The 23,290-nt window shown below is 39.1% G+C and overlaps 1 protein-coding gene across 2 annotated transcripts in view; it reads right to left on the bottom strand.

Moving 5' to 3' along the window:
* Nucleotides 1-6,352: 6,352 nt before the first annotated feature.
* LOC127838701 (anaphase-promoting complex subunit 5-like) overlaps nt 6,353-23,290 on the bottom strand; it is a 93,520-nt gene continuing 76,582 nt past the window's right edge. The window contains exon 19 of one of the 2 annotated variants that reach the window (XM_052366607.1): nt 6,353-6,576. In XM_052366607.1, coding sequence (XP_052222567.1) covers nt 6,368-6,576 — 209 coding nt within the window. In that variant the 3' untranslated portion in view covers nt 6,353-6,367. The remainder of the gene's footprint in view (nt 6,577-23,290) is intronic. The other variant, XR_008029914.1, reaches the window with a different exon arrangement.

Here is a 23,290-nt window from a genome sequence, read left to right on the forward strand (position 1 = left end):
TTGATCCGGAACGACCCAGTTTCGAACTCGAACGCGAGTCCATTGGGACGAAGCTTCTGACCAAGTTTTATGAAGATCGGAGAATATATGTGGCTTCTAGTGAGCTTAAAATTTAAAAAAGGGAGATAATTAAAAAACTACGACAAAAAGAGTTTTGGTTCTCAGTCACTGCACTTATCCTACTTCCCATCTGTTTATATTTAAAGTTTCAAGTAAATCCCTTCAGTAGATTTAGAGTTATGCTCCTTTTAATTACTTTGAAATTATATAAAAGGGGAGATAATAAAACAAGTAACCGTCGGAGACAGGTGATGCTCCCTAAAGTTTTTTTTTGTCACAATATTGCACTATATATTCAGATAAAAGGAAACGTTTTGAGGGGCATAACTTTGGACAAAATAATACGATTGATGGTTTAGCAACTTAAAAATTTCAAAGGGTCATAACTCTCTAAATAAATCATCTAACCAGAACCCACCAATAACATGCGCATCTCCTCAAGGTAGTTAAGCTTCCCATAAAGCTTCATTGAATTCCAGTCAGTAGTTGGGGAGAGATAGCCCGGACAAGAATTGCACTATATGTACAGTTTATAGAAAATTTCAAAGGGCCATCACTCTGTGAAAAATCATCTGACCAGAACCGGCTGATAATATGCACATCTACTCTTGGTAGTGAAGCTTCCCACAAAGTTTAATTCCGGTCATTAATTGCTGAGAAATAGACCCGACAAAAATTATGCACGGACAGACGGACACGCACGGACAGACGAAGCGGCGACTATATGCTCCCCCCAATTTTTTTGGGGAGCATAAAAACTAAGGTAGATAGAGTTATGGTTGTTAGTCACTGCACTTCTCCTACTTGCCATCTGTTTATATTGTAAGTTTTAAGTAAATCCCTTCAGTAGATTTGGAGTTATACTCCGGACAAAAAATTACTTTGAAATTATATAACAGGGGATATAATTAAATCAAAGCGCTGACGGCACTGAAGATTTTCGCTATTGCATAATTTAACACGGAATTCGTTTTTCAAAATCAAGTTTGAAATGAGCACACGCCATTCAACTTAATAAAGTGTGTGTCATAGCACACGGGTCGAGTTTTGTGTGCACTTTTTATCATCCTTATTATTTCATAGAAATAACTAAGACAAAATAAAAACAACATGCTTTTTGGACGTTCTGAAAGCATAGAAAGTATGATGAAAATGGTAATGAGAACTTAATATAAAGAAAATTTGCAGTCACCATCATATTAAAGGAATATTTTTTCTAATATCAAATAACTATCTCACCAAGAATATAAATTCATAATGAAAGTTCCGTGTGCAAAACTTTTAATTTTTGACACCATATACAAATTCAAAATATACAATAATCTTCGTATCTTGTATATGGAGTAATAAAAGTTTATAAACATTGCTGTTTATACTTTACTTGTTACCCGAGCAGTTTACGCGGTGTCAACAACGCTGACATAAACATAGGTATAGAGCACTAATGCGCTTTTAGGCGTAGCTGTTTTACTAAGTTTTCATTTTAGTGACGTTTACATAACGCCAACAGACACGCATGAATATTTTCGAATATTTAATAAGCTGATTCGAGATACAACCTCTGAATTTTTGCTACATCACTGCGTATGTGCTCAATTCAAAGGATGTAGCACTGTTCAGTGTAAGGAATTCCGGACTACTCTCTGTATGCTCAAACGACACAAATTGTGGCCCTGTTACAATTACGCGTTACAATCCATCTCGCAGAATTTCACTTTCGCCTCCAAGATGAGAAAACAATCGTTAGCGAAATAGTATAGTGTCACGATAAGAGAAAATCGTTTAATTATCATACCACAATGTTTGCAGTACTTTGTCAGCACGTCAAGAAATCATTCCTTAATGTGTGGATAGGCTGCCATTATAAACAAGTTTGTTATTTTGAATTCAATTTTGTATCAAAACGCATTGTTATTCAATGTGGCATTTTCAATTCGCAATGAGATTTGTAATGACCCTCGTCATGCGAAAATGGGTTTTATTCCATATGCGCCCATCATATAAATAGCCCACTCAGCTATCTCTCCTTCTGGTAAGATGAAACATAACATATTGAGTGAGTTTATAGCGAACAGCATCGCCTATGGCCTGACTGCGCAAAAGCACATGTTGGGTTTAACAAACGCTTTCCGAAGCGCATAAGACCCATTTTCGCATGACGGCGCTATTGACGTGTGATTTAAATGTGTCGAAAGAAAACTGCGTTTAAATCAAATATCAATATACGATATATTTCGATAGTGAAGACAGATAATCATAACAAGGCATATGAGGACACATATGAAGTGCTCTCCCGTAGAATATTTTTTATCTACTCACACTAATGTGTGGTTTGACAATGCTAACACACATTTTATGCGGTGAATATGCAACTTACAAGTGAAAAACACAACACAATAGTTTAACTTTTGTTTAATTGTATTTATTTATTTAGAAAAGTAAATTGCAAACTTTATTTCAAAGTCAGCGTATACGCCGACTACATTTTTAAAAGATATTTATTGTTATAAATATATTTAGTTGTTTTCGGTTTTAGCGATTATAAAGCATTTTCGAGGTTGCCTATAGTATGCCCGTAGTAATTGATGAACTCATATCCAACTGTCTGTGTATTGAGAACTGTGAATATAAACAAGCTTAACCTTTTTCTAACCTTTTACTATAGCGTTGCTAGCACCCGTAAATACAAAAGATCGCCGCTATCTGTTGAGAACCAAAGAACGTTTTCCAGAAATACCCGCTGTAGTAGCATGAACGAGGTTACGAAACATGTCATTCTTATTATTATTATAAATTGTTTGTTATATTTGGGTTTAGCGATTATGAAACATTTTTTGTGTTTGTCTATCGTATCGCTGAAGTTATTGTTGAACTTATGTTCAACGTTTTATAAATTGAGAATATAAATAAGCGTTAACAATTTCCCGAATCTATTAATAGCCTCAATTTACGACCTGTACTACGTCATTGAGGTGTATGTGAGAGCGTAACCTATTGCGTTGTTATCGCCCCTGGACATTCCTTTGTTTATCGACAGGCGCTTCTGTCAATAGCCTCATATTATGAATGGACTGAGCAAAAATACTACGTCATGAAGACGCTGCAGAAAGTGGACTATTTTATTCATTCATAAACAATCTCCTCCGCGACACGTACAATACGATCATTGTTTATTGATTCTTTTCTATAAAAGCACCGTTCGAAACTATTGCATTTAACACGATATTAATATCATGTTTCCATCTGTGAATGAATATAATTGGAGAACTCAAACCTCTTGCATAAATTATACAACTCTTTCTCGCGCGGATACGCGTAGTAAGCGGATATTGGGCTCCTAGTAGCTAAGCCGTATCAACCTGAATTTTTGACTAACCACCTTAGACGGTCGCTAAGCGACCATCTAAAAACTAAGGTAGATAGAGTTATGGTTCTTGGTCACTGAACTTCTTCTAGTTGCCATCAGTTTATATTTTAAGTTTCAAGTAAATCCCTTCAGTAGCTTTAGAGTGATGCTCCTGACAAAAATTTACTATGAAATTATATGAAAAGGGAGATTTTTCAAAAACTAAGGTAGATAAGAGTTATGGTTCTTGGTCACTGCACTTCTTCTAGTTGCCATGCTTATATTTTAAGTTTAAAGTAAATCCATTGAATAGATTTGGAATTATGCTCCGGACAAAAATTTACTATGAAATTATATAAAAGGGGAGATAATTTAAAAACTAAGGACGATAGAGTTATGGTTCTTGGCCACTGCACTTCTCCTAGTTGCCATATGTTTATATTCTAAGTTTAAAAGTAAATCCATTTAATAAATTTGGAGTTATGCTCTGGACAAAGTTTCGGACGGAAGGAAGGACGGACAGACGGACGCACAGACGGACGAAGACTATTACTATATCCCCTCCGAATTTATTTTTGGCAGGGATAAAAAAGGCCACAAGATCATGAACACTAATATTAATGGTTTTATAGTATGTTTTTCGAATTTTATACATCTTTATACTTGGCTACTTGTTTACAGTCAGAACAAACACCTGTATTTGAATAACCTGTTTATTTAAGCAACAATTTGTATTATCACATAACTAAAAATATTAAGTCGTTTCATTTATGTCCTTCATTGGTTTTACAACCGCTTATTTTAGTGTTAAATGCTTAAGTGTGTTTACTTTTAAACCCCTACTTAAGGTTCATGTAGAGGCTTCATTTTGAAAAATGTGGGACCCCTAGCATTGAACTCAAATTTTACTAAAGGAAGAGTGCCACATTGAAAATGTATACATATATGCTTTAAAGGATGTTTTTCCTTCAAACTGCTACCAATTTTGTATATCAACGTATCATAACATCCACAAAATCAATCAAAATACAAAGCGATTTTAACACTAAAATATACATTATTTTCAAAAATCTGAATCATGTTTATTCCACGTATTTCGGCGGAAAATTATATAACTAGTGAATAATATCGACATTTACGAGGGCAAGTTACGCTTAAATAGTAAAAAAAAACTTTACATATCTAGAAATATCAAAACTCGAACACATGTCATTTCATCACCATGGAGGCAGCCATTTTTAAATTAATAAAATAGAAAGAAACATGCTAAAAACTCACTCATCGCCTAATTGACATTCCAAACGGTTGACGATGACAAATGCATTGGATTGTAATCTTTCCGTTGATGTTTGCAAATTGCACGATCAGACCTCATAAACACTCAAAAGAATAACTATGTAAGAAGCATTTCACCAATGTTTACAATCGTTGTCGAATCACACGTATTATATTATTGCGCATAAAATAGAACGCTTACAGACTGACAAAAAAATCGATACGTAACAGTTAAACTCCGTTCAATTCATCACGGTATACTATTCTATTGATAATATATAATAATACATCGCTTTAACAATCTTAAATTAGAAATAATTCTTTTAAATGGAGTTTTTAATAACGAAAGTGAAAACAACGGAAGTTGGATGGGTATTCTGTGAGATGCACTTCGGCTCCAGAAAAGCAATACAAATAAACTAAAAAAGACGTGTGGGGGACAATTTTCAGCTGGAAAATATTTGAAATAGGGTAAGTGATGATATCTCTACGTGGTCATTTCTGTTATTTAATGCGATCTCTTGCTGATTAATGTTAATCGTTGTTTTACTAGTTGCCACCCAACTGTCAACATAAGTATGTGTTTTGTCAGGTATGTGTATACACATACCCGGTTTTCTCACCACTGCACGTGGTTTCGACCGATTTGTTTTGCACGTTTTTCTACGGATCACAGCGATAGCCACGTTTTCAAAATGGGTAGATGGAATCGAAATATAAAATCAATCGTTTTGCCAATTTCTTTAAATTTCTTTACAATTTTATATGTCGTCTGCAATCTATTTCAATTTGAGATGGTTTAAATTTTCAATTTGGTTGAGAGGTAAATAACAAAATTGTTAAGCCTTTGAAATAAAATTGTGACTCTTATTATCCACCATACCTGGATTTTTAAAAAGTAGTTACGTTTTAGTTATTTTTAGAACTTTGTTTAGGATATTTATCCAAAAAAGGCAGTTGAATAAAAACTAATTTGTTGTTTTATGACAATAATTTTCTGTGAAATGTTGCTAACTTGACCTTGTATATGTATATAGCTTTCTATTTATTCAACTTAAGGTAGTGCATATCCTTCCTAACTTTATATTGAGATTTTGTAAATTAGTGTAAAAATGTATTGCTTTTAAACCAAAATATGAATAAAGCACACAAATATTGAATGTCAAAAATGTGTTTATGTTATTCTATCCGTCTTTAGCTTTAAAATGATATATAGTTTGTCCATATTGTACCACATTCAATGAAGAAAAACCAAAGCGAAGTTTTAATGAATTTTATCCCCCATGAACCTTAAGAAAATTGGCTTTAAAAAGTTGTTCACATGATATTGTAACTTTGTAAGCTATTTATGAAATGTTCACATGACATGAATAGTTATGTAAATTTTTTAAATGTCATCGAAAATTATCTGTGAAAATATTGAATAAGCATTGTCAGTAGCAGGTGGAATAATTCAGGGGCATTTAGGTAATCTGTGAAATTTTCACATGGTACTTACTCACAATACCATGTGAAATATTTCAATGGCAGAAACAATACTGTCTGAAATAATCAAATTGCATTTAATAATTTAAGGTGGTATCTTACACAAGGAAAACATACGGTCTCAGTGAAATTTTTACATGTTACTTACTCACAATAACATTTGAAATATGTCAATGGCAGCAACAATAATGGCTGAAATATTCAAATTACATCGACAGAAATGTGTGAAAGTGTCGGGTACTGCTGGTCGATCTGTCTGTACTGGTGTGAACATCTATTTCTCTCAGTGAATCCCAGTTCATGGTATAGTCGTGCCAGTAGATACACGGGGTTCTTGACATGCAGGTATGCCTCACAGTTCTGATACAACACCGTCACACGGTTAAGACTGTTCACGCAGGATAGCAAGCCTAAAATATGGGAAATCAGTTATATAGATGTAAGAATGGTCACGCAGTAAAGAGTGTTCCACAGGATAGCTAACCTCAAATTTGTGACAAAAATTGTATGTACATTTGTATGTAAGAATTTATGATGAAAATGTTTATGTGACCTACTGATATTTTAACAAGAGGGCCAAGATGGTCCTAGTTCGCTCACCTGAGAGGAGTCGGTTCATTCAATCTTTACCTTATATCAAACATGACCTAGATATTGACCAGACAAACATCCTGGTCAAGTTTCATCATTATTGAACCAAAGCTCTGGCGTAGGGAGTTTTTTTGTTTTTGTAAGATTTGAAATGGTGAGCTATATTTTGAGTTGACCCCCCAAACATCAAACTTTGCTTACAAGGATTTTGTATAATATAATGAACATTTGGACAATCTAAGGGCAATAATTATGGCATTAATTATGTGATTTTGCTCATCATCAAACTTGACTGAGATCTTTCAGCAACTTTGATAAAGAATGCTTGAGAAATGTAAATGCTAGAGTGTTTACAAACCAAATGTGGACGGACGGACAGCGCAGGTCACAGGAGTAAAAAATTGTGCGTATGGAAAGGCCTTGTCCATATACACATGCATACCATATATGAAGGTTATATCTCAAGGGACATAGAAGTTATGAGCATTTTTTCGAAACCTAAACGCAGATTTCGAAACCTAAACGCGGACCCTAAGTTCAAGGCCAAGGTCACAGGGGTTAAAAATTGTGTGCGTATGGAAAGGCCTTGTCCGTATACACATGCATACCAAAAATGAAGGTTATATCTCAAGGGACATAGAAGTTATGAGCATTTTTTCGAAACCTAAACGCAGATTTAGATGGAAAAGCCTTGTCCATATACACATGCATACCAAATATGAAGGTTATATCTCAAGGGACATAGAAGTTATGAGCAATTTTCAAACCTAAACGCAGATTTTGAAACCTAAACGCGGACCCTAAGTTCAAGGTCAAGGTCACAAGGCTAAAAAAATGTGTGCGTAAGGAAAGGCCTTGTCTATATACACATGCATACCAAATATGAAAGTTATATCTCAAGGGACAAAGAAGTTATGAGCATTTTTTGAAACCTAAATGCAAAGTGTGACAGATAGACGGACAGACAGACAGACGGATGGACGGACAGTCCGATCACTATATGCCCCCTTTTCTTCGAAAGGGGGCATAAAAACATGCAACCTCTAATAACTATTAACACATAAATGAAACACAACTACACTGTATTATTATGTAAACATTAATAATCAAAGGGGAGTAACTACTGTATTTTTAAATGCAATATTTAGAAGAGTTGTCTCACATGTTAAATGACCTTAATTCATGATTGTTTGCAAGCCTTTTTACTATATAAATATAAGGAAAACTGCCACGTCCCCCTGGCAACCATGTTTTTCAACAGACTGGAATCATTTAAAAACTTAACTCACGTATCTAGGAAACAAAAGTTCTTACAAAATTTCATGAAAATTGGGCCAAAAATGTGACTTCTAGAGTGTTGACATGTTTTCACTATATACATATAAAGAAAAATGCCCCGCCCACTGGCGGCCATGTTTTTTCACCGATCTCGACCATTTTCGAACTCGTCCGAGACATCAATTGAACCAATGTTTTGACCAATTTTCATGATGATTTTGCAAAAATTGTGACTTCTAGAGTGTTTACAAGGTTTCTCTATGGCCAAATAAGGAAAACTGCCCCGCCCACTGGCGGCCATGTTTTTCAACGGATCGGAACCACTTTTGAACTCAACCAAGATATCATTAAGACAAACATTTTGACAAAGTTACATGAAGATTGGGCATGAAATGTGACTTCTACAGTGTTTACAAGGTTTTTCTTTTTTTGACCTTGTGACCTAGTTTTTGACCCGACACAACCCAGTTTCAAACTCGGCCGAGATTTCATTGGGACAAGCTTCTGACCAAGTTTCATGAAGATGGGACAAGAAATGTGGCCTCTAGAGTGTTTACGAGCAAATGTTAACGGACTGACGGACGGACATACGACTGACAAAGACCGGTCACAAAAGCTCACCGGAGCAATCAGGTGAGCTAAAAACAGCAGATGATAAAAAGGACTAGAGTAAAATTAAATGTACCTAATTTTCTTAGGTTTTCAAAATGAAGAGCCTTTTTTGTTTTTCAAATTATTGAAGAGCCTTTTACGTCCAAAGGTACATTAAAAACAATGTTCGCATTGAACATCCTTCATCTATAAGTCATCATTTGAATAAAAATGCTTTTTGCAAGGATTAAAAACAAAATAGGACAACTTCGTAGTCATGTATGATAAACAGACCCACTCCTCCTCCAAAATGATACAAAAATGATGGAAAATCTCAAGATTACCCTCGCGTTTCTTGTCGCCCGCCTGCCTGGTTGCTATGGCGACCTTACACTTGACATAGCACATGAGGAAGTTTGCCTGGTCATACACCGTGCCATGGGCCTGTAGGGACAGCATGTACTGATACAGCATCGTAAGGGCTTGGTGGGGGAGTTGCATCATCAGCTGAAAATATGTAGAGCAGTAGTTGTATAATCAGCTGAAAATATGTGGAACAAACAGGGCTTGGTGGGGGATTGGCATTATCAGCTCAAAATATGTAGGGAAGTTGTTGTATCATAAGCTGAAAATATGTGGAACAAGCAAATTCATTGAATTGATATCCCCCGCCAATATGCTTCTGGAAACAAAAGTGTTATATTTGACACTCAAAAAAGCATTTTTTCAAAATACAAAGGGCCATAACTCCGTTATTAATATATGGTGTACAATGCCATTTGGCGTGCATCATCTTCTTATCCATATATATACTCATACCAAGTTTCAATGAAATCGGCCAGAGCACTTTCAAGATATGGCTCCGGACACACAAAAAACAGGGGTGTGATTGAGGCAAAGTCAGAGGAGATAAAAATTCTGTCAACTGATTTCACTATGCTAATGGCGCGCATAACGCAATGACAAACCTTAAAACAGACATTAAAATAAACAACTTCTTGAACTTCATAACAATATTTCTATATAAATACCCGTGAAACTTCACATTTAACATACTGAGGGTGCAAAGTAAACAGTAAAGTCAGTATTCATTGTGATCAATAGCAGCAATTTTTCAATGTATTGAATTACAGTTAATGGACTAAATATAAACAAACACACTTGAGTGTTCTTCTTGTGTGAAAGATGTTTTAAACTGAGTTAAATTAATATATTCAATTTGTTTACCTTTCAATATCTTGCATTTCACATCTTTAGTTCAATGCTATTTTAATTAACTGATTCAGAACAGCCTGACAAACATAATAAAGCAGAATATGCACATGAATCTGATTATACACAGATCCACTATCATATAAATCAAATCATGTTTGTCGACATGCCTGCTTGTCTATTTCCATGTTCGAACCATACTCCACTTCAGAATTGTTTTACTTCGCAAGTAAACTTAACTCCAATTTGCAAACACTGCCACTGGTTTCCATGACACCAATTCACTGAGCACATTTCTTAACAAAATGTGTTGCTTGTATTTAAAACGTAGTCTTTTTCGTTGACACATTTCATAATTCCTATCAGACTAGGTGATGTCAGTCGTTTAATCGATTGCTATTTGTTATTTCAATAATCTTAATTTTAGCTTCACAACGGCGCCATTTGCAAACGAATCAGCTAAGAAATACCAAACACATTTCAAGAAAACGATTTTAATTGGAAGATTGGGAAACAACAGCCAATTATATTGCTCGTTTTAAAAATGCTTAGTCAGAATCTACCAGGGATAAAATGCGGAGAAATTTCGCAGGCCGTGGATATTTCGGACCGCTTATGAAATACGTCCGCGGAATCGGTGGTAGCCCCTTTCCCCAACATTTTTAAAAACAGATTTACGCGCATCTCAGAAGTGACCCCCGGGACAATCCGATCCACGGAAATCAGCGGATCTGCGGAAAAATACCAACCCTGAAAAAAAGCATTTTTTAAGATACAAAGGGCCATAACTCTGTTATTAACAGATGGTGTACAATGCCATTTGGCGTGCATCATCCTCTTATCCATATATATACTCATACCAAGCTTCAATGAAATCCGCCAAAGCACTTCCAAGATATGGCTCCGGGCGGGAGATAACAAACAGGGCTTGGTGGGGGAGGTCCATCATCAGCTCAAAATATGGATTTTTTTAAAAATGTACTCCGTGATGGATTAAATGATATAATCCATGTTCTGGGAAAACTGGGTTAATGCATTGTTCACAGGTTATTTTGGAAAGACACTTCGTCTAAACTTGATTTTTGTTTGTAAGATACTTGTTTAAAACGAAAAGTTTGATAAAAGCGTAAAGTTTTATCCAAGATAAGCCTATGCAGACTGCAAATACTAGCATGGGACAACACTTCATTTACATTCATTAAGCCCAATTTTACCAGAACGAGGCTCAAAAGATTTTAAACTGTCATACCTGTACGGAGGCCAACTGTACAGCTCCTAGAGCAGTCATGTACTCAAAGTGGTGGGTTTTAAGGAGTGTACTACCTGTACGGAGGCCAACTGTACAGCTCCAAGAGCAGTCATGTTCTCAAGGTGGTGGGTTTTAGCCAGTGTCATACCTGTACGGAGGCCAACTGTATAGCTCCAAGAGCAGTCATGTACTCGAGGTGGTTGGTGTTAGGGAGTGTCATACCTGTACGGAGGCCAACTGTACAGCTCCTAGAGCAGTCATGTACTCAAGGTGGTGGGTTTTAGCCAGTGTCATACCTGTATGGAGGCCAACTGTACAGCTCCAAGAGCAGTCATGTACTCGAGGTGGTGGGTTTGAGCGAGTGTCATACCTGTATAGAGGCCAACTGTACAGCTCCAAGAGCAGTCATGTACTCGAGGTGGTTGATTTTAGGGAGTGTCATACCTGTATAGAGGCCAACTGTACAGCTCCAAGAGCAGTCATATACTCGAGGTGGTGGGTTTTAGGGAGTGTCCTACCTGTACGGAGGCCAACTGTACTGCTCCGAGAGCAGTCATGTACTCGAGGTGGTGGGTTTTAGCGAGTATCATACCTGTATAGAGGCCAACTGTACAGCTCCAAGATGCAGTCATGTACTCGAGGTGGTGGGTTTTAGGGAGTGTCATACCTGTATGGAGGCCAACTGTACATCTCTAAGAGCAGTCATGTACTCAATATGGTGGGTTTTAGCGAGTTTCTTACCTGTATAGAGGCCAACTGTACAGCTCGAAAAGCAGTCATGTACTCAAGATGGTGGGTTTAAGGGAGTGTCCTACCTGAACGGAGGCCATTTGTACAGCTCCAAAAGCAGTCATGTACTCAAGGTGGTGGATTTTAGGGAATGTCCTACCTCTATGAAAGCCAACTGTACAGCTCCAAGAGCAGTCATGTACTCGAGTTGGTGGGTTTTAGGGAGTGTCATAACTGTATAGAGGCCAACTGTACAGCCCCAAGAGCAGTCCTGTACTCAAGGTGGTGGGTTTTAAGGAGTGTCATACCTGTTTAGAGGCCAACTGTACAGCTCCAAGAGCAGTCATGTACTTAAGCCAGTGGGTTTTAGGGAGTGTCATACCTGTATGGAGGCCAACTGTACAGCTCCAAGAGCAGTCATGTACTTAAGGTGGTGGGTTTTAGGGAGTGTCCTACCTGTACAGAGGCCACCTGTACAGCTCCAAGAGCAGTCATGTACTCAAGGTGGTGGGTTTAAGGGAGTGTCATACCTGTATGGAGGCCAACTATACAGCTCCAAGAGCAGTCATGTACTCAATGTGGTGGGTTTTAGCGAGTGTCATACCTGTACGGAGGCCAACTGTACAGCTCCAAGAGCAGTCATGTACTCAAGGTGGTGAGTTTTAGCCAGTGTCATACCTGTACGGAGGCCAACTGTACAGCCACAAGAGCAGTCAAGTACTTAAGGTGGTGGGTTTTAGGGAGTGTCATACCTGTACGGAGGCCAACTGTACAGCTCCAAGAGCAGTCATGTACTCAAGGTGGTGGGTTTTAGGGAGTGTCATACCTGTACGGAGGCCAACTGTACAGCTCCAAGAGCAATCATGTACTCAAGGTGGTGGGTTTTGGCGAGTGTCCTACCTGTACAGAGGCCAACTGTACAGCTCCAAGAGCAGTCATGTACTCAAGGTGGTGAGTTTTAGCCAGTGTCATACCTGTAGCTCCGAGAGCAGTCATGTACTCAACGTGGTAGTTTTAGCGAGTGTCCTACCTGTACGGAGGCCAACTGTACAGCTCCAAGAGCAGTCATGTACTCAAGGTGGTGGGTTTTAGGGAATGTCCTACCTGTACAGAGGTCAACTGTCCAGCTCCAAGAGCAGTCATGTACTTGAGGTGGTTGGTTTTAGGGATTGTCCTACCTGTACGGAGGTCAACTGTACAGCTCCAAGAGCAGTCATGTACTCAAGGTGGTGGGTTTTAGCCAGTGTCATACCTGTACGGAGGCCAACTGTACAGCTCCAAGAGCAGTCATGTACTCAAGGTGGTGGGTTTTAGCCAGTGTCATACCTGTACGGAGGCCAACTGTACAGCTCCTAGAGCAGTCATGTACTCAAGGTGGTGGGTTTTAGCCAGTGTCATACCTGTATGGAGGCCAACTGTACAGCTCCAAGAGCAGTCATGTACTCAAGGTGTTGGGTTTTAGGGAGTTTCCTACCTGTACAGAGGCCAACTGTACAGCCCCAAGAGCAGTCATGTACTCAAGGTGATGGGTTTAAGGGATTGTCATACCTGTATAAAGACCAACTGTACAGCTCCGAGAGCAGTCATGCACTCAAGGTGGTGGGTTTTAAGTAGTGTACTACCTGTACAGAGGCCAACTGTACAGCTCCAAGAGCAGTCATGTACTCGAGGTGGTGGGTTTTAGGGAGTGTCCTACCTGTACGGAGGCCAACTGCACATCTCCAAGAGCAGTCATGTACTCAAGGTGATGGGTCTTAGGGAGTGTCCTACCTGTACGGAGGCCAACTGTACAGCTCCAAGAGCAGTCAAGTACTCGAGGTGGTGGGTTTTAGCCAGTGTCATACCTGTACGGAGGCCAACTGTACAGCTCCTAGAGCAGTCAGGTACTCAAGGTGGTGGGTTTTAGGGAGTGTACTACCTGTACGGAGGCCAACTGTACAGCTCCAAGAGCAGTCAAGTACTCAAGGTGGTGGGTTTTAGCCAGTGTCATACCTGTACGGAGGCCAACTGTACAGCTCCAAGAACAGTCATGTTCTCAAGGTGGTTTGTTTTAGGGAGTGTCATACCTGTATGGAGGCCAACTGTACAGCTCCAAAAGCAGTCATGTACTCGAGGTGGTGGGTTTTAGGGAGTGTCATACTTGTATAGAGGCCAACTGTACAGCTCCAAGAGCAGTCATGTACTCAAGGTGGTGGGTTTAAGGAAGTGTTATACCTGTACAGAGGCCAACTGTACAGCCCTAAGAGCAGTCATTTGCCTGAGGTGGTGGGTTTTAGGGAGTGTCATACCTGTATGGAGGCCAACTGTACAGCTCCAAGAGCAGTCATGTACTCGAGGTGGTGGGTTTTAGGGAGTGTCATACCTGTATAGAGGCCAACTGTACAGCTCCAAGAGCAGTCATGTACTCAAGGTGGTGGGTTTTAGGGAGTGTCATACCTGTACAGAGGCCAACTGTACAGCCCTAAGAGCAGTCATGTACTCGAGGTGGTGGGTTTTAGGGTGTGTCATACCTGTATGGAGGCCAACTGTACAGCTCCAAGAGCAGTCATGTACTCAAGGTGGTGGGTTTTAGCCAGTGTCATACCTGTACGGAGGCCAACTGTACAGCTCCTAGAGCAGTCATGTACTCAAGGTGGTGGGTTTTTGGGAGTGTCATACCTGTACGGAGGCCAACTGTACAGCTCCAAGAGCAGTCATGTACTCAAGGCGGTGGGTTTTAATGAGTGTCATACCTGTACAGAGGCCAACTGTACAGCTCTAAGAGCAGCCATGTACTCAAGGTGGTGGGTTTTAAGGAGTGTCATACCTGTACGGTGGCCAACTGTACAGCTTCAAGAGCAGTCATGTACTCGAGGTGGTGGGTTTTAGGTATTGTCATGCCTGTATGGAGGCCAACTGTACAGCTCCAAGAGCAGTCATGTACTCGAGGTGGTTTGTTTTAGGGAGTGTCATACCTGTATAGAGGCCAACTGTACAGCTCCAAGAGCAGTCATGTACTCAAGGTGGTGAGCTTTAGGGAGTGCCATACCTGTACGGAGGCCAACTGTACAGCTCCGAGAGCAGTCATGTACTCGAGGTGGTGGGTTTTAGGGAGTGTCATACCTGTACGGACGCCAACTGTACAGCTCCAAGAGCAGTCATGTACTCGAGGTGGTGGGTTTTTGCGAGTGTCATACCTGTATAGAGGCCAACTGTACAGCTCCAAGAGCAGTCATGTACTCGAGGTGGTGGGTTTTAGCGAGTGTCATACCTGAACGGAGACCAACTGTACAGCTCCAAGAGCAATCATGTACTCAATGTGGTGGGTGTTTGGGATTGTCATACCTGTACGGCTCCGAGAGCAGTCATGTACTCGAGATGGCTGGTTTTAGGAAGTGTCATACCTGTACGGAGGCCAACTGTACACCCCCAAGAGCAGTCATGTACTCAAGGTGGTGGGTTTTAGGGAGTGTCATACCTGTATGGAGGCCAACTGTACAGCTCCGAGAGCAGTCATGTACTCGAGGTGGTGGGTTTTAGGGAGTGTCATACCTGTATAGAGGCCAACTGTACAGCTTCGAGAGCAGTCATGTACTCAAGGTGGTGGGTTTTAGGGAGTGTCATACCTGTATAGAGACCAACTGTACAGCTCCAAGAGCAGTCATGTACTCGAGGTGGTGGGTTTTAAGGAGTGTACTACCTGTACAGAGGCCAACTGTACAGCTCCGAGAGCAGTCATGTACTTGAGGTGGTGGGTTTTAGGGAGTGTCATATCTGTATGGAGGCCAACTGTACAGCTCCGAGAGCAGTCATGTACTCAAGGTGGTGGGTTTAAGGAGTGTTTTACCTGTACGGAGGCCAACTGTACAGCTCCGAGAGCAGTCATGTACTCAAGGTGGTGGGTTTTAGGGAGTGTACTACCTGTACGGAGGCCAACTGTACAGCTCCAAGAGCAGTCATGTACTCGAGGTGGTGGGTTTAAGGGAGTGTCATATCTGTACGGAGGCCAACTGTACAGCTCCAAGAGCAGTCATGTACTCAAGGTGGTGGGTTTTAGGGAGTGTACTACCTGTACGGAGGCCAACTGTACAGCTCCAAGAGCAGTCATGTACTTGAGGTGGTGGGTTTAAGGGAGTGTCATACCTGTACAGAGGCCAACTGTACAGCTCCAAGAGCAGTCATGTACTCGAGGTGGTGGGTTTTAGGGAGTGTCATATCTGTACGGAGGCCAACTGTACTGCTCCAAGAGCAGTCATGTACTCGAGGTGGTTGGTTTTAGCCAGTGTCATAATCTCCAGTATGTAAGATTGGGCAATGCTTGCATTACCTGTCTGACGATACAGGCTTCCCAGCTCCAGATAAACCCTGTAAGAAGAAAGTATATTATAAGTGATCATAGGTAATATTGAATTCATAATGCAGAAAAGACTTACAAATTCTGTTTATTTTTGTGTTTGATTGTTACAGGCTTCCCTTTGTAACTCAAAATTATTATGCATAGGTCAAAATTTTCTGAAAGCCTTATAAATAAAGACAATACAACAACAGTGGTATAGTTTTGTAGTTTATTTGTGATAACAATTATAACTCAATAAAGTTCAGAGTTGGTTTTCAAAGAAGCATAACTGCTTAATACCAATATCTATGAATACCGAAGTTCAGTAAATATACGTCTTACACGTCTTAGTTTACTTTCACATGGTCTTCATTTCACAGTCATACTTATAATAAAAGTACATATTTCGAAACAACGCATTTCTGTCTTAACTTTAGCTACATAACACGTGTGGAGATTGGTCATATTTCTTCACCCTTTCCCACTCAGAAGCAACGTGAAAATTACTACGTAAACAGCATAAACCAGAATAGCCTGCAATTAACTCGTAGTCTGTTCAGGTTTCATGCCTTTTGCTGCTCATCAGTATCTAAGGGTTGGCAATAAAGCCTTTAAAACTTAAATCTAGTAAGGAAGGTCTTTAATTCAATTTAACTTTCTGAGCGACTCAAAATACATAAAAATAAGTATCTAAGTCAGGGCTAGTGCTGGCCCAAAATTTCTTTGAGCAAACCAGTTATCGTTTTTCGAAGGGCGAAAACTGTTTTTGAAATCATAATATATACTATCAATTTTTTTAGATGTCTTTACTCTGGTGTTGTAAGGGCCAGACTAGTTTTGATAGATCATTTATTTGATGAAAGAAGAGAGGGGCTGAGTTTGAGATAATAGTGTATTTGGTATTAGGGAGAGCGCGCACTATAGTGTTTCTGGTTATAAAGGCAAAGGCAGCATTCCTATGTGTTCTTATATTATGCCCGGTTAGTATCGTGGTCTGGTCTGGAGCATGTCGAGCTATGGGCTCGATCCAGCTACATAGGAAAATACAATGGTTAGTATGCAAAATGAACTACAATCATTGATTCTTGTCAGTACCTTTCAAAGAGAAACAACATTTATCGTCCCTCGCTGAAGACATATTAGTACTTAGCGTTAGTATTGGTACATATATTGTTCTGCTGCCTTGTGTCATATCTTATAGTAACATGGGCACTCTCTGTTGCTATTTTGAGTATTGATTGTATGGTGTCGTGAGGGTCAGACTAGATTTTTGAAAGATCGTGTACTAGACGATAGAAGAAAGGGACTGAGTGTGTGTAATTGGATCAAGATGACTTTTTTGTTTGTGGGCATAGACAATTTCTAGATTTTCTTTCTTCTTGCTGAGGTGGTTGTCTTGTGGCACTGTGGTTTTTGCCAGGGCCAGACTGGTTTTTGAAAGATCATTTACTTGATGATAGAAGAGAGGGTCTGTGGTTTTGATAGTTTGGTATTAGGAGAGCGAGCACTTTACTGGTTCTGGTTATATTATATATGGAATCAGAGGCAGCAGTCCTATGTGCTATTGTGGCTATTACAATGGTTAGTAACAAATGAACTGCAATTAGTTAGTCTCATCAATACACAGAGAAACAAATAAAATAATTACCTTCTATTTTCTTTTTCTTTTTTTTTTTTTATTATCTTGGGTGGGACTTGTCGGCAGAGACATAGTGCGGGGGGGGGGGGGGGGTCTCACCATCCCAGTCGACACGCTCCATGCAACATTTTTTAAATATAATGCATACATAGAATACATGATTGTGATATTTACATATGTAGGGGTTGCACTGAAGGTTTCTCTACTGAGTTACCTGAGTGCGCACTTAATGCGGCTTCCGTCTTTGTACAGAGGTGAGGTGTCTGCGTGCTTTCCCCAATACACATCGTCGTCGGCTGCTGCGTGCTGGGTGCAGCGGAAAAAAATAAAATAACGAGGACCAGCACCAGGGGGGGGGGGGGGGGAGGGGGTCTCGCGGAACCCGGATACTGTTAGCCCGATTTTTTTGGTTTTCAAAAAGGGGGATTAAAATTCGTCACGGGGGGGGGGGGGTAAATTACATCAATGTTGTTAAGTCGCGGTTGTTAACGAGGCTGGTGGCCGATACATTTCATGAGTTGGGTGTCGGTTACTAGTATATTTGGTAACGTAATCCCTTCCGTCGTTGTATTAAAGGAGTGTTGTTGTTGTTATACTGGGTTATAATGTGCAGCCTGTCAGCCCGCGCCCGTCCGTGGCGTCCTCACAGGGCACAGACCAAGGGGCCCCATGGTACTCACCGATGAGACCCGTCGGCTATGCCCTGCGACGGGGTAACTATAGGTCGGTTGTCATATCCGTGCCATGCTCGGGCCGTGAAAATACCGTAGGCTCCTTCTGAGCGGGCCCGGGCGAGTTGCCCCATGGTACTCACCGAAGTGACCCGTCATCCGTGCCCGCCCAGGGGATCCTCTCATGGCTATAGTCCACTGAAGGGTCCGGAAGACAGGGTAAATGTTATATAATTACCTAAATGTATTTTATCCTGGCACCGGCACGCGCTTTATTCGCACTTATGCAAGGTACGCGATTTGCTTATATGCATACTTTTGCTTTTCGGATAAGCATAAGGGAGGTAATTTATACAAGAAGACGCTAGATTGATTAGTATGCCCTATTGTATCGCTTTATTTTATAGATTAAGTGCAGGTATACATCTAGTTTTAAATTTAATTCTAACAGAACAGATTTTGTGAAGATAAATGGTTGAGATTTCGAACGTCCGTAGGGTGTGAGCTTCCATATATGTTTTATAAAAGTAAGATTGCATTACGCGACTTCCAAAACGGTCGAGACAACAAACGGCTGCCCCCAAGGAAGTGTCCTCTCACCCATATTATTTTCCGTTACAATGAATACGCTTGAACGCACAATTCATAAGCACAATGCACAAAATAAAACAGATCTAATTGATCTTTCCCTCTTTGTAGATGACAGTGCCATCTGGACCACCTCAAAATCGCCTAAACTAGCAATTAATAAAATTCAAAAAGCCCTAACTGCTATAGAAACTTGGAGTGCATCATACGGCTTTCAAATTAATCCCTTTAAAACCCAAGCAATTGTTTTCTCAAACCGCGCATCCAAAGCAACATCTAAAAAAATCGCAGAACTTCCGCAATTAACACTATGTGGCGCTCCGCATCCGTACCTTGACAAAATTACTTTCCTGGGAATGACATTTGATAAATACTTAACACGGGAAGAACACATCCTCAAATTAACAGTGCGCTGCCAGAAAGACCTTAATTTTCTCAAATGCATCCAAAAAAATAACTGGGGCACAGACAAAAAAGCACTTATGCGTATTTACAAAGCCACTATCGGGGCAAAGATAAATTACGGAAGCATAGCATATAACTCAGCCAGCGATAGACTACTTAACAAGCTTCAAGTTCTCCAAAATACGGCACTCAAAATAATCACGGGCACGCGTAAAACCACAAGCTACGTTCTACTCCATCTCGAGTGTGGAATGCTTGATCTGGGCCAACAAAGGCAAATAAATCAAATGAAGTACTACGCGCGCACTAATCCTATGGAAAATAACCTACCGATCAACTCAAAGGTCTCCGTAGACCCGGCCAACCGTAAACCAAAAAATCATATTGGAATCCCGTACGCGAGAAATTACCAAGCACTTAATGTATACTATCAAATTAACAAAATTAAAATTAAGCCACCTACCTATTACAGCCTAAGCGAAATCGTAAAACCAGACATCGACTTTCATCTATCAACACTTATTAAAAAATCCGAAATCGACTCCAATAGCGCAACCATAGCCTTAAATTATATAAGTAATAAATACGGCGGGTACACACAGATTTTCACGGACGGTAGTAAAAAAGAGAAATTAGAACTAGCCGGCGCTGCGTACGTAGTATACAACCCTCAAAATGCCATTATCTACCACAACAGAGTAAAACTTAAAAAAGAACGTTTCATATTTGCCTGCGAACAAGCAACAATTAACGACGCAGTAATGTGGCTAAACACGCTTGACACTCACGAACAAACAAACTACGCGATTTTAACTGACTCTCTTAGCGCATTGCAAGCACTACACGCAGGTTCCTCGAAAACGCGTCCAGACTTGATATACGCAGTTCTAAAAGGTATCACAAAACTGACTAATAAAAACATATCTCCTAAATTAATATGGATACCGAGTCATGTAGGCATCCCGGGCAACGAATACGCCGATAAACTTGCAAAGAAGGCCTACACTCCGAGTTAAAACCCAGCGCACGCGAACTTATTGCCATTATCAACCAAAAAGCGTACAATGAACAGGACAGCCAATGGTCAAAATACTGCGCTGAGCATGATTTACCACTAATGACTAACCCCAGTCATAAGATCCATATCTATAGCCCCATTAAACTAGAAGATAGGGCATACACGCGTATGCGTCTAGGGGTGACTAGGTTACACGGTGATTGCTACAAAACTGTTCTGTGTCCCAAATGCAGCGTTCCAGACACATTCGAACATTTATTCTTCATATGCCCTCATCATGCGGCCCAAAGACTAGAACTAAGTGCAGGTATAATAGCAGCATAGAACAATATCACTGTAAACATTGATCGCCGTCTACTGTTAATGCCTCCGAACAAGATCGGATCAGTTGTAAGGCAACATGTTTTTACATTTTTGCGAGACACGGGATATCTGAATAAAATATAAATACACTAATTACATCGCGCATGAAACCTACAATTAAATACTCCGACAGAGAGCTTCCACATGCCTTATTAAAATAAACAAGAAATAATACAGTATAAATACACAAGATACATCGTGTCCTTAACAACCAAACTAATAACCCGTAGACCCTTGTGGCTATCGAAAACAATAATCCCGTATGGGACGCCGCGGTGTTGCGGGAGACGCCGAGGGGAGGAAATTAGTGTAGCAGTATATTTTGCTTCATCCCAGGAGTTTATACAAACATCATATATCCGTAACAATATCTCTTTGTCCTCATACTTATAGTAATTTAAGGGTTTTACTCTCTTATACCAAGCAAAATAAACATAAATACATGTATGTGCAGAAAGGAATGTTTTTGAGATATTGGCGTGTTACTATTACCTCCCCTGCAATAGCAAGTTATAAGGAAGATCGCAATTTTTAAACGTACATTCGAAATCTTAAAACATTATTGCTACAAATTCTGCCAGTTTATGTAGTATAAGCATCCCCCGACAATAGAAAGTATATAGGAAACCCACAATGATACGAACTATTAATATCCCAGTAGTTATTTATACTAAATATATCTTGAGACGAAAACCAATTTAAAACTAGCGGCATATCTTTGAGAAAACACGGGGGTACGTCGGAAAACTACAAATACACCAATCACACAGATTAATTTGATATCCTGACAAGACAGATCACCGCAGCTAATCCTTAGGTTAACATTAAATATTAGACCTGACTTAGGCAACATTAAAATCTGATGCTTAGGGACCTAAGGACGGCACATAAGTAAAACATGTCACAAAACTCAAAGCTTATTTCACTCCTTTATTTAACCTTAAACAACACACACACATTCCTCTACACAATAATAAGTCCTTGGACGGCATAATCTTCAGCAGCTTCAATCTTAGACTGTTCATGAACTCCTCCAGCCCCGCAGAACTCAAATGTACACCGTCCCGCAACCAAAGTATCACGACATTTTAAGATTCTATACTCAGTCATGATATTCACAATCAGGTTAAACTGACTAAAGAACTGAATCTAACAAGTTTTTCTATACTTTTATTATTGAAGAAATTGTTTCATTTCAATCTTTGTATAACTAAGCAAAGAGTTTAATATGATTTCAAAATTTGTGTTTTAATAATAATATTTATGTTTAGTTTCAGGTTGGCTATCACAGATTATAACATTTCTCCATAACGGAAGTAAATATAACTTTATAAATATCCTAAGGCATTCTAAAAATAGATATTCATTCAACCATGGTCTAAAAATAGCTTTTGATATCAGTCAACCGTGTTGATCTATTTATAGTAGAGAACTTGGGCCATTACATTTTTTTATTTTTATTTTTATTTTTATGCATGTTTTCTCTCCCTTAAATAAAGGCGATAAACAAACAGTTTAAGTACATTGATTTTTACACCATATTTCATTGTAACAAAATATTTTATTGCTATATATATTATAACATATTTATAGTTTGAAATATTGAAATGTTACAGCAATATTTCATCTTTAAACAAAATTTCAAGAATATACAATCCAGCCAGACTTGAATTTTTTTTATAAAAATACAACAGCAGCAACAAAAATGTACACACACAACACGCCTATCTTGCAAAGTTTAATTTATTTACATAAGGCATGTGAAAGAATTCATCATTTGTTCCTCGTAAATGAAACATTCAGTATGTTTATTCAAGTAGATCTTTGGTTTTAGCTGGCTTTGATGTTCTCTTAAAGGGACCGTCAACCGCGATTGACTAAAAAGGAAAGGTCTAAAATACACTTTTTTACAATTATAAGTTTATATTGATTAAAATATCATGTAATATTGTTATATCATATTACTTGAAAAAAGTTCATATTTCAGTATATTCGGTAAAAAAAATTTGCGATGTGAAATCGAAAGTACATTGCGAAAATAGGTGACATAACGATATACACACTATAAATAACGCAAGTTGATTGATCATTTTATATATAAAATATATACAATTCACTACGCATACACAATTTGCATTCCAATGTTTACCACGTGACGATGAAGATCAATCTTCCTCCGTTTTTTTACAGTTAACTGGTGTTACCTGGTACCAGTACCCAGTAAAATTTATTACCGAATATACTGAAAATATGAAAACTTGACAACTTTTTTAAAGTAATTTTATATACCAGTCGTGATATTTTAATCAATATAAACTAATAATTGTAAAAAAATACAGTATTTAAGAACTTTTCTTTTTTCGTCAATCGATGTTGACCGTCCGACTGGACAGCTGGAATCTGTGTCATTTACATACATCTTTCCACACATTATCTAATTGTGATGACAAATAGAATTTCATTTAAAGATTATTA

Source organism: Dreissena polymorpha, chromosome 7 (genome assembly GCF_020536995.1).
Source record: "Dreissena polymorpha isolate Duluth1 chromosome 7, UMN_Dpol_1.0, whole genome shotgun sequence".
NCBI classification, from domain to species: Eukaryota; Metazoa; Mollusca; class Bivalvia; order Myida; family Dreissenidae; genus Dreissena; species Dreissena polymorpha.